The sequence below is a fragment of the Bombina bombina genome, chromosome 7, assembly GCF_027579735.1.
Source record: "Bombina bombina isolate aBomBom1 chromosome 7, aBomBom1.pri, whole genome shotgun sequence".
Lineage (NCBI taxonomy): Eukaryota > Metazoa > Chordata > Amphibia > Anura > Bombinatoridae > Bombina > Bombina bombina.
The window spans coordinates 417,538,989-417,551,488 of NC_069505.1; the positions used below are offsets into that span (position 1 = coordinate 417,538,989).

Genomic DNA, 12,500 nt, shown 5'->3' on the forward strand with positions numbered 1-12,500 from the left:
CTCAGACAAACATTCCCTTTAAAATGTGTATAATTATTGTGAGATTCCATTAGCTCATGTAATTTATAGTTTCAGATCTATCGTGGTGTGGAGTATTTGTATAAACGTCATATCACTGCACTTACGTCAGGTCTCTGTATATAAAGCAGGCACAATGGCACCACTGACATTGTAAGACCAAGTGCAAACCCCCCCCCAGTAATTGTGTATTTGCGCTGGTTAAACAAACTGTGGGTTTAACATATAATGTATCTTTTTTTTGTGACTGTCATAGCTGGAGATCATTGAGAATAAAAATATTTCCTCTTGTGTTAAATTAGTTAATCATTAGCTAAATGTGAGGCACAGGATATGCTGCATGAAAGAGATATCAGTAGATTTTAAGATAAATAAAAAATGGACTCACTATCTTCTGTAGGTTTGTGGGTTTAGTCCCTGCTAGTGCCACAGTGTACTAATGACAGTGACATGTTTGTGTGCTCAGTCCCTGCTAGTGCCACAGTGTACTAATGACAGTGACATGTTTGTGTGCTCAGTCCCTGCTAGTGCCACAGTGTACTAATGACAGTGACATGTTTATGTGCTCAGTCCCTGCTAGTGCCACAGTGTACTAATGACAGTGACATGTTTATGTGCTCAGTCCCTGCTAGTGCCACAGTGTACTAATGACAGTGACATGTTTATGTGCTCAGTCCCTGCTAGGGTCACAGTCTACTAATGACAATGACATGTTTATGTGCTCAGTCCCTGCTAGTGCAACAGTGTAATAATGACAGTGACATTTTTAAGTGCTCAGTCTCTGCTAGGACCACAGTGAACTAATGACAGTGACATGTTTATGTGCTCAGTCCATGCTAGTGCGACAGTGTAGTAATGACAGTGACATGTTTATGTGCTCAGTCCCTGCTAATGCCACAGTGTACTAATGACAGTGACATGTTTATGTGCTCAGTCCCTGCTAATGCCACAGTGTACTAATGACAGTGACATGTTTATGTGCTCAGTCCCTGCTAGTGCAACAGTGTACTAATGACAGTGACATGTTTATGTGCTCAGTCCCTGCTAATGCCACAGTGTACTAATGACAGTGACATGTTTATGTGCTCAGTCCCTGCTAGTGCAACAGTGTACTAATGACAGTGACATGTTTATTTGCTCAGTCCCTGCTAATGCCACAGTGTACTAATGACAGTGACATGTTTATGTGCTCAGTCCCTGCTAGTGCAACAGTGTACTAATGACAGTGACATGTTTATTTGCTCAGTCCCTGCTAATGCCACAGTGTACTAATGACAGGGACATGTTTATGTGCTCATTCCCTGCAAGGCCCATGGTGAACTATTGACAGTGATACTGTTAAGGGGTCAGTTTGTCCTTTTTAATAACTAAAGTCACAAGCAAATGCACCAAGATCAGGTTGTCTGTCCCTTAGGGGAGTTTCGACTCCAATGGCTCCTCATCCCGCATGACCCTGAGCAGCACCTGTGCCCTGTGCCAGCAGCATGTACACCTGGTGCAGAGATATCTGGTGGAGGGAAAGCTCTATCATCGCCAGTGCTTCAGGTATGTCTTCTGCTGTCCCTACTCGCCAGCTGACCCTTCATCTGCCCCTTCCCCAATTCTTCCTAGTCTGTTGTCTCTGACCTGCTGTTCCTAGGTGCAAGGAATGCTCCAGCACGCTTCTTCCAGGTTCCTACCGCCCGGGCACTGAATCTGGCACCTTAGTATGCACTCATCACTGGCTAAGGACCAGCGCCACCAGCAGCCCTGAATCTGGGGAGGAAAATGTTGCCCAAAAAACATCTCAACCCCCTCCCAAACCACGCACACCACCAAAGCCCCCACTTCCAAATAAACCCCAGACTGCATTGGACACAGAGACCACACCAAACTCCCGGCCGGTGCCAGCGCCAAGGAGAACCAGTGATGTGGCACCTCAGCCTCTGCCACGTTCACGCCCTGCAGCAGATCGAAGCCCAGCGAGACCAACATCACTTCTAAATGGTGAGGATCTGATTTATCCCAAGGTCCAGGAACATAAGGAATAAACAGTATGAATGGCACTAATATGTGTTTCTTATCTCATTCAGGGGAGCCAGTCACTCCTGCGCCACCAGTTCCCAAACCTAGGGCAAGGCCGGCATCCTTAGAGAGGTAAGTGTATATGTCATGGCGCATTTATTCTCTGTGTGCTATATGTACTGTGTATAAGGTACAACTGTCTTTCTTTATCCCCCTCTCTCTCTGCCTCCCCCCTCTCTCTCTATCTTTCTCTTCTCAAATCTCCAAGTGTAGGACCTCTCAGTACGGTTATGTGCAATGCTTAAAAATGTGTCTCTCTGTCTCATATCCCTTCTTCTCTTCCTCTTTCCCTTTTTCTCTCTTCTTCTCTCCTCCCTCCTTCCTCACCGCCTCCCTCACTCTGTCCCTTCTCCTTCTATATCTCGCTATCTCCTCTCTCACTCCAATATCTAATCAAAGGACCTCTCAATTATAGTTATAGACAATGCTTTAAAAACAAACAACAAAACCCTCTTTCTTTCATGTAATTTGCAAGAGTCCATGAGCTAGTGACATATGGGATATACAATCCTACCAGGAGGGGCAAAGTTTCCCAAACCTCAAAATGCCTATAAATACACCCCTCACCACACCCACAATTCAGTTTGACAAACTTTGCCTCCTATGGAGGTGGTGAAGTAAGTTTGTGCTAAGATTTCTACGTTGATATGCGCTTCTCAGCATTGTTCAAGCCCGATTCCTCTCAGAGTACAGCGAATGTCAGAGGGACGTGAAGGGAGTATCACTTATTGAATACAATGATTTCCCTAATGGGGGTCTATTTCATAGGTTCTATGTTATCGGTCGTAGAGATTCATCTCCTACCTCCCTTTTCAGATCGACGATAAACTCTCAATTTACCATTACCTCTACTGATAACTGTTTCAGTACTAGTTTGGCTACCTGCTATATGTGGATGGGTGTCTTTGGGTAAGTATGTTTTTTATTACTTAAGACACCTCAGCTATGGTTTGGCACTTTATTCATTTATATAACGTTCTAAATATATGTATTGTACTTATATTTGCCATGAGTCAGGTTCATGTATTTCCTTCTGCAGACTGTCAGTTTCTTATTTGGGGAATATAAACATTTTTTTAAGATATTTTTTTCTTACCTGGGGTTTAGTCTTTTTTTCAATTGACTTCTTCTTGCAAATTGCGGGCGGTATGAGGACCGTGGGTGCGTCAAATGCGAAACTTTATTGCGTCATTCTTGGCGCGAGAATTTTTTTGGCGCAAAAAATATACATCTATGACGCAACTTCGTCATTTCCGGCGTCATAGTTGACGCCAAAGCCTTACACACGGTTGCGTCATTAGTGACGCGAGTGTGTCATTTCCGGTTATTATTGGCGCCAAAAAAGTTTTCAGTTACGTTGTGCGTCATACTTGGCGCCAAACGTTTTCATTATTTCAATACCCCATTGATGTTTGCCTCTTGCCTTTTTCTCTATCAGAGGGCTATGCTATTTACATTTTTTCCCATTCCTGAAACTGTCATATAAGGAAATTGATCATTTTGCTTTATATGTTGTTTTTTCTTTTATATTTTGCAAGATGTCTCAATCTGATCCTGCCTCAGAGGTTTCTGCTGGAACATTGCTGCCTGACATCGGTTCTACCAAAGCTAAGTGCATTTGTTGTAAGATTGTGGAAATTATTTTGCCGAATGTCATGTGTAATAGTTGTCATGATAAACTTTTACATGCAGATAGTGTGTCCATCAGTAATAGTACATTGCCAGTTTCCATTCCTTCAACTTCTAATGTACATGATATACCTATGAATTATAAAGAATTTGTTTCTGATTCTATCCAGAAGGCTTTGTCTGCATTTCCACCTTCTAATAAACGTAAAAGGTATTTTAAAACTTCTCATTCAGTTGATGAAATTCCAAATGACCAACAGCATACTAATTTATCCTCTTCTGATGAGGATCTATCTGATACATAAGATCCTTCCTCAGACATTGACACTGACAAATCTACTTATTTATTTAAAATAGAGTATATGCGTTCTTTATTAAAAGAAGTGTTAATTACTTTGGATATTGAGGTAACCAGTCCTCTTGACGTTCAGTCTAATAAACGTTTAAATGCTGTTTTTAAACCTCCGGTGGTTTCTCCAGGGGTTTTTCCTATTCCTGAGGCTATTTCTGATATGATTTCTAAGGAATGGAATAAGCCAGGTACTTCTTGTATTCCTTCTTCAAGGTTTAAAAAATTGTATCCTTTACCAGCAAATTCTATAGAGTTTTGGAAAAAAATTCCCAAAGTTGATGGGGCTATTTCTACTCTTGCTAAACGTACCACTATTCCTATGGAAGATAGTACTACCTTTAAGGATCCTTTAGACAGGAAGCTTGAATCTTATCTAAGGAAGGCCTATTTATATTCAGGTCATCTTCTCAGACCTGCAATTTCTTTGGCTGATGTTGCGGCTGCATCAACTTCCTGGTTGGAGAATTTAGTGCAACAAGAATTGGATTCTGACATATCTAGCATTATTCGCTTACTGCAATATGCTAATCATTTTATTTGTGATGCCATTTTTTATATTATCAACATTGATGTTAGATCCATGTCTTTAGCTATATTAGCTAGAAGAGCTTTGTGGCTTAAATCTTGGAATGCTGATATGACATCTAAATCTAGATTACTATTTCTTTCTTTCCAAGGTAATAATTTATTTGGTTCTCAGTTGGATTCTATTATTTCAACTGTCACTGGGGGAAAGGGAGTTTTTCTGCCTAAGGGTAAATCTAAGACTTCTAACCGTTTTCGTTCCTTTCGTCAAAATAAGGAACAAAAACTTCCCCCAAGGATTCTGTTTCCAATTGGAAGCCTTCCTCAAATTGGAATAAATCCAAGCCATTTAAGAAACCAAAGTCAGCCCCTAAGTCCGCATGAAGGTGCGGCCCTCATTCCAGCTCAGCTGGTAGGGGGCAGATTGAGGTTTTTCAAGGATATTTGGATAAATTCTGTCCAAAATCAATGGATTCAGAGCATTGTCTCTCAAGGGTATCGAATAGGATTCAGAGTAAGACCTCCTGTGAGAAGATTTTTTCTCTCACGTATCCCAGTAAATCCAGTAAAAGCTTAGGCTTTCCTGAAGTGTGTTTCAGACCTGGAGTCTTCAGGGGTAATCATGCCAGTTCCTTTTCAGGAACAAGGTTTGGGTTTTTATTCAAATCTATTCATTGTCCCAAAGAAGGAAAATGTATTCAGACCATTTCTGGACCTGAAAATTTTGAATCGTTATGTAAGAGTACCAACTTTCAAGATGGTGACTATAAGGACTATTCTGCCTTTTGTTCAGCGAGGACATTATATCTCCACGATAGAATTGCAGGATGCATACCTTCATATTCCGATTCATCCAGAACATTATCAGTTTCTGAGATTCTCTTTTCTAGACAAGCATTACCAATTTGTTGCTCTTCCATTTGGCCTAGCAACAGATCCAAGAATCTTTTCAAAGGTTCTAGGTGCCCTACTCTCTGTAATCAGAGAACAAGGTATTACAGTGTTTCCTTATTTGGACGATATCTTGGTACTAGCTCAGTCTTTACGTTCTGCAGAATCTCACACAAATTAACTAGTGTTGTTTCTTTGGAAACATGGTTTGAGGATCAATTTACCAAAAAGTTTCTTGATTCCTCAGACAAGGGTCACATTTTTAGGCTTCCAGATGGATTCAGTGTCCATGACTCTGTCTCTAACAGACAAGAGACATTTAAAATTGGTTGCAGCCTGCCAGCACCTTCAGTCTCAGTCATTCCCTTCAGTGGCTATGTGCATGGAAGTTTTAGGTCTCATGACTGCAGCATCGGACACGATCCCCTTTGCTCATTTTCACATGAGACCTCTACAGCTTCGTTTAGTTCAAGGGGCTTCTTTTGTTCAGCCAACCTGGACTGTGATCACAACAGATGCAAGTCTTTCAGGTTGGGGAGCTGTTTGGGGATCTCTGACAGCACAAGGGGTTTGGAAATCTCAAGAGGCGAGATTACCAATAAATATTTTAGAACTCCGTGCAATTCTCAGAGCTCTTCAGTTTTGACCTCTGTTAAAGAGAGAACCGTTCATTTGTTTTCAGACAGACAATATCACAACAGTGGCATATGTCAATCATCAGGGTGGGACTCACAGTCCCCAAGCTATGAAAGAAGTATCTTGGATACTTGCTTGGGCGGAATCCAGCTCCTGTCTAATCTCTGCAGTGCATATCCCAGGTGTAGACAATTGGGAGGCGGATTATCTTAGCCGTCAGACTTTACATCCAGGGGAGTGGTCTCTCCATCCAGATGTGTTTTCTCAGATTGTTCAGATCTGGGGTCTTCCAGAGATAGATCTCATGGCCTCTCATCTAAACAAGAAACTTCCCAGATACCTGTCCAGGTCCAGGGATGTTCAGGCGGAAGCAGTGGATGCACTGACACTTCCTTGGTGTTATCATCCTGCTTACATTTTCCCGCCTCTAGTTCTCCTTCCAAGAGTGATCTCCAAAATCATCATGGAACAATCATTTGTGCTGCTGGTGGCTCCAGCATGGCCACACAGGTTTTGGTATACGGATCTGGTTCGGATGTCCAGTTGCCAACCTTGGCCACTTCCATTAAGGCCAGACCTACTGTCTCTAAGTCCGTTTTTCCATCAGGATCTCAAATCATTAAATTTGAAGGTATGGTAATTGAACGCTTAGTACTAAGTCATAGAGCTTTCTCTGACTCCGTGATTAATACTATGTTACAAGCTCGTAAATCTGTCTCTAGAAAGATTTATTTTAGAGTTTGGAAGACTTACATTTCATGATGTTCTTCTCATAAATTCTCTTGGCATTCTTTTAGAATTCCTAGAATTTTACGGTTTCTTCAGGATGGTTTGGATAAGGGTTTGTCTGCAAGTTCCTTGAAGGGATAAATCTCTGCTCTTTCTGTTTTATTTCACAGAAAGATTGCTATACTTCCTGATATTCACTGTTTTGTACAGGCTTTAGTTCATAATAAGCCTGTCATTAAGTCAATTTCTCCTCCTTGGAGTCTTAATTTGGTTCTGAAGGCTTTACAGGCTCCTCCATTTGAGCCTATGCTTTCTTTGGACATTAAACTACTTTCTTGGAAAGTATTGTTCCTTTTGACTATCTCTTCTGCTAGAAGAGTTTCTGAGCTATCTGCTCTTTCTTGTGAGTCTCCTTTTCTGATTTTTCATCAGGATAAGGCAGTTTTGCGGACTTCTTTTCAATTTTTACCTAAGGTTCTGAATTCTAACAACATTAATAGAGAAATTGTTGTCCCTTCCTTGTGTCCTAATCCTAAGAATTCTTTGGAAAGATCCTTACATTCTTTGGATGTGGTAAGAGCTTTGAAATATTATGTGGAAGCTACTAAAGATTTCAGGAAGACTTCCAGTCTATTTGTTTTATTTTCTGGTCCTAGGAAAGGTCAGAAGGCTTCTGCTATTTCCTTGGCTTCTTGGTTGAAACTTTTGATTCATCAAGCTTATTTGGAGTCGGGTCAGGCCCCGCCTCAGAGAATTACAGCTCATTCTACTAGATCAGTCTCCACTTTAAGAATGAAGCTTCAGTTGATCAGATTTGCAAAGCAGCAACTTGGTCCTCTTTGCATACATTTACTAAATTCTACCGTTTTGATGTATTTGCTTCTTCAGAAGCAGTTTTTGGTAGAAACGTTCTTCAGGCAGCTGTTTCAGTTTGATTCTTCTGCTTTTGATTCAAGTTTTTTTCTTTCATTTATGAGAATAAGCTTATTTTTTTGGGTTATGGATTATTTTTTTCAGTGGAAAATGGCTGTTTTTATTTGTATCCCTCTCTCTCTAGTGACTCTTGCGTGGAGTTCCACATCTTGGGTATTGCTATCCCATACGGCACTAGCTCATGGACTCTTGCCTATTACATGAAAGAAAACATAATTTATGTAGGAACTTACCTGATAAATTCATTTCTTTCATATTGGCAAGAGTCCATGAGGCCCACCCTTTTTATGGTGGTTATGTTTTTTTGTATAAAGCACAATTATTTCCAAATTTCTTTTGCTGATGCTTTCTACTCCTTTCTTTATCACCCCACTGCTTGGCTATTCGTTAAACTGAATTGTGGGTGTGGTGAGGGGTGTATTTATAGGCATTTTGAGGTTTGGGAATCTTTGCCCCACCTGGTAGGATTGTATATCCCATACGTCACTAGCTCATGGACTCTTGCCAATATGAAAAAAATGAATTTATCAGGTAAGTTCTTATATAAATTATGTTTTTCCTCTCTTCCCTCCTCTCCTGCCCCCACTCTTTTTTTTTTTTCCTTCACTTCCCTCTCCCTCCTACTTCCTCCCTCTCTCTTGACTCTCAAAGGGAAATACATTAAAGGGACACTAAACCCAATTTTTTTTTCTTTCATGATTCAGATAGAGCATGCAATTTTAAGCAACTTTCTAATTTACTCCTATGATAAATGTTTCTTCATTTTCTTGCTATCTTTATTTGAAAAATCAGGAATCTAAGCTTATGAGCCAGCCCATTTTTGTTCAGCAGCCTTGGTAGCACTTGCTGATTGATGGCTACATTTAGTTTACATTCTTGCTTTTTAAATAAAGATACCAGGAGAACAAAGAAACATTTATAATAGGATAATTTGAAAGTTGCTTAAAATTGCTGCTCTATCTGAATCATGAAAGGAAAAAAAGTGGGTTTAGTGTCCCTTTTTAAAGGATCTTTAAATACAGTAGAACAGCATAATCAACAAATGCCTGATAAAAAGACAATGCAAATGCGCTTCGGATCTGACAATCAAAGATTCTCCTACTTTTAGAGAAAGTGTAGTGCAGACTTCTCAGGAGATGATCTCACTGATTGCTCAAAGAAAAAGGGCGGAACTCTCCAGCTCTGTGAGATCTCATTTCTATATATGAAGGAGAGACAAGCCCAGTACATGATATGAGAGTTTTGTTACATTTACACTTTGTGGTTTTTATTTTATATTACATTACACTTCAGATTAGGTCCTTACAGATCATTAAAATGTAAGCTTTTCACTTTCTGTTTTATATTTTAATACATATAGATTTAGATCTAGCAGTGATTTTGCAAATTTCTGTGTTACTTTAACAAATTAGGATCATACTTTGTATATTTATGTGTAGCTTTTACAACTTAAATTGGCCATTGTATTTGCTCTATTGTAAAATAAAGCACAGCTTCAGAAAATGGGAGAGACAGGGCAGTTCCCTAGGCTGAACAGGGGAGTTCCCAGGGTATGTCTGAAGCTCTCACACAATTCTTCTGAAATGTTGTAAGCATTTTAAACAAACTGGTCTCACTAAAAAATTTTTTTTTTTAAACTTTTATTTATAGTAAAGAAAATATATTACAATAATCAAATATAAAAAAGTGCATCACAACGAATAAATTATTCCATATAAAATTTAAACAGTAACAATCAGTGTCAAGGTAAGGGTCAAAAATCCCCCTTACATTAGTGAATGACATAATAAAGATAATACAGAAATTAGACAATCAGCCAGGATTTATCATATGTGTGTCAAATTCTAGAAAACATACTACACTTGTGACGTATTTGTGGTCATTTTTCATCTTTACTTATTTTAACAGTTAATATCTCTCCCAGACATACAAACAACACACAAACAAAAAACAAGAAAGGGAAAAAAAAACAAAACAAAAAAAAACAAAATATCCAACTCTCTCATCTCCCCGCCCCACCTAATCACCTCACCCAGCATCTGTCACCCATTCTCCAGGGAAGTGGCCAACTAGAATGTTTACCATAACATACTCCGTGTCTCTGAGAGGTTTAATCAGTTTTTTCTGAAGTACAAGGGGAAGAGATCTCACAAATGTTTCCCATTTTTTGAAGAATGTAGGCAGATATTTATCTTGTGGATAGGGAATGTTGAATTGCTCAGTTGTAAAATGATTGATCATAGCACTTTTAAATTGTGTCATTGTGGGTGCGGAAGAAGCTTTCCACAGTTTAAAAATAAGATTACGAGCCGTTAGGATTATAGTGTTTATCAAATTGTAATTCTTGGTTATTCCCTGAAATTTCACCAGAAAGAAAACATCCATTGGAGATAATTTATGATCCAATTTCAGAGTTACCGTCATCCAGTAGGATATTTTCTTCCAATATTGGTGGATTTTAGGGCAACTCCACAGACAGTGAAATAGATCTGCACTTAATGAAGAACATCTAGAACAAAGAACTCTTGATTTATACCATTTGGAGAGAGCAGCAGGAGTAAGATATCTTTTAAGGCCAATTTTTATCTGTGACTCTCTCCAAGAGGTCGGTACCCAGCTTTGTTGAATTATTTGGAAACTCCCAGTAATAGTCTGTTCGTTTATATCTGGGAAGTATGTGTCCCACATTGCCACCATCTCATTCACCTGCGTCTTTGACGCTTTCTGATTTATGAGAAGATATAGTGGGGAAATTATATAGATTCCTGCCGCATACAGGGAGATCTTGGCCTGTAACTCACCCCGGGACCAATTATTTCCGTATTTTGAGCACAGCTCTTGAAGATAGTGTCTAACTTGGAGATAAGCGTAGAATTCGCGTGAATGTAGGTCAAATTGTATTGCAATATCTTCAAACAGTCGCGGATATCCGTCTGCGTCCTGTAGTTGGCTCATATTTTGAAGACCCTTTAACGCCCAAACTTTGAATATCTGATTGGTTAGGCCGGGCCCAAACTCGGGATTACCACATATAGTTAAATATTGCGATATGTAGGGGGAGCAATCGTTTTCCGCACAGAGCCTCTGCCAGGCCACAATGACGTTCTTAAAGGTGGTCATATAGAATATATTAGAGGGCAGAGAAATGAGAGGACAGTGTAAGAGTGCCTTCAAGCTGAACGGGGCCACAATTTGATTTTCCCAGATAACCAAGGAAATTTGGTCTTTCCCAGTTAACCAGTCTAAAGCAAATCTGGCTATAATGACCAGATTATATGTTTGAATATTAGGGAGAGCAAGGCCTGCTGAAAGCTTAGAATTCATAAGTCTATGGGGCGCGATGCGTGGTCTCTTTCCATTCCATAAAAATTGGGAACATGCCCTATTATATATGTTAATATCTTTTTTATGTAAAAAGCACGAGATATTCTGCATAATATAAAGAAGTTTTGGAAAGAGGACTGATTTAATTAAAGTCACGCGAGCCATTAATGATATGGGCAACGAGGTCCACTCCTCTAGTTTCCTTCTACAATAGTCCAGGCTTGGCCTATAGTTTATCTTGTACCACTCTTCTGGATTTCTAGATAGACAAAGGCCAAGATAAGTAATCTGGGAGACCTCAAGGAAGGGATGATTACAATAAGGGGGATTTCTATATAGCCACATTAATTCTGATTTTGAGATGTTTATCTTAAAACCAGAGATCTCCCCAAATTCTTGGATAATCGCTTGAAAAATGGGTAAAGTGACCTTAAGATTGGAAAGGAATATTAGAAGATCATCCGCATATAGAAGCAATACTAGCTTTTCATCTGCCAAGAGGATCCCGTCCAGTTCTTGTCTTAATCGAATGGCAAGGGGTTCTACACTCAGATTGAATAAGAAAGGGGAAAGAGGACATCCTTGTCTAGTCCCTCTGGATAGCTCAAAGCGTTGAGTAGATGTGTTGTTTATGGTGACCGCCGAGGAAGGGGTACTATAGATTAACCGAATATAATTAATAAAATATTCAGGGAATCCGAACCGATCTAGCGCGGAGAACAAGTGGTCCCAGTCAACGCGATCGAATGCTTTCTCCGCGTCGATCGTTAAAATAGCCTTATCTTCCGTTTCAAGTGCCCTTAAGGACTTATATCTAATCCAAAAGGATTCGATCAGGATTAATAATTTCCTTGTATTTCTTACGGGATTCCGGCCCGACATGAAACCAGATTGATTCTCATGGATTAAATCACCCATGTATGGTTTCAATCGAGAGGCTATTATGGCTGCGAGCAGCTTATAGTCGGTGTTGAGGACTGAGATCGGTCTATAGGAGCTAGGCAATTCCGGGTCTTTACCCTTTTTTAGGATTAATGAGATATTCGCAGTTGTAAAAGAGGGAGAACAATTGGTGTTCTCTGAAAAGTAAAAATTAAATAGCTTATTCAATATTGGAGTCACCTGTGTCTGTAAAATCCTATAGTACTCAATGGGGAGGGCATCAGGTCCAGCCGCTTTATTAGTTTTCACATTCTTAATTGCCATTGTGATTTCCTCCTCAGTGATAGAAGTGTTGATCACATCTCTGGCCTCAGAGGATAACCTTGGGATCTTAATCTTTTCCCAAAATACCAATTTCTTATCGGGGTTAATAGAATCTCTTTTGTATAGATCTTGAAAAAAGTCAAAGAATACTTTTTCAATGTCAGTATGTTTGGTATATCTCATATCTCCCTGT

General features: G+C 39.7%; 1 protein-coding gene across 2 annotated transcripts in view; it reads left to right on the forward strand.

Moving 5' to 3' along the window:
• The window catches only part of MICALL1 (MICAL like 1), a 127,300-nt gene that overhangs the window by 23,592 nt on the left and 91,208 nt on the right, over positions 1-12,500 (forward strand). For both annotated transcript variants that reach the window (XM_053721242.1, XM_053721243.1), the window contains 3 exons: positions 1,433-1,563; positions 1,658-2,004; positions 2,091-2,154. In XM_053721242.1, coding sequence (XP_053577217.1) covers positions 1,433-1,563; positions 1,658-2,004; positions 2,091-2,154 — 542 coding nt within the window. The remainder of the gene's footprint in view (positions 1-1,432; positions 1,564-1,657; positions 2,005-2,090; positions 2,155-12,500) is intronic.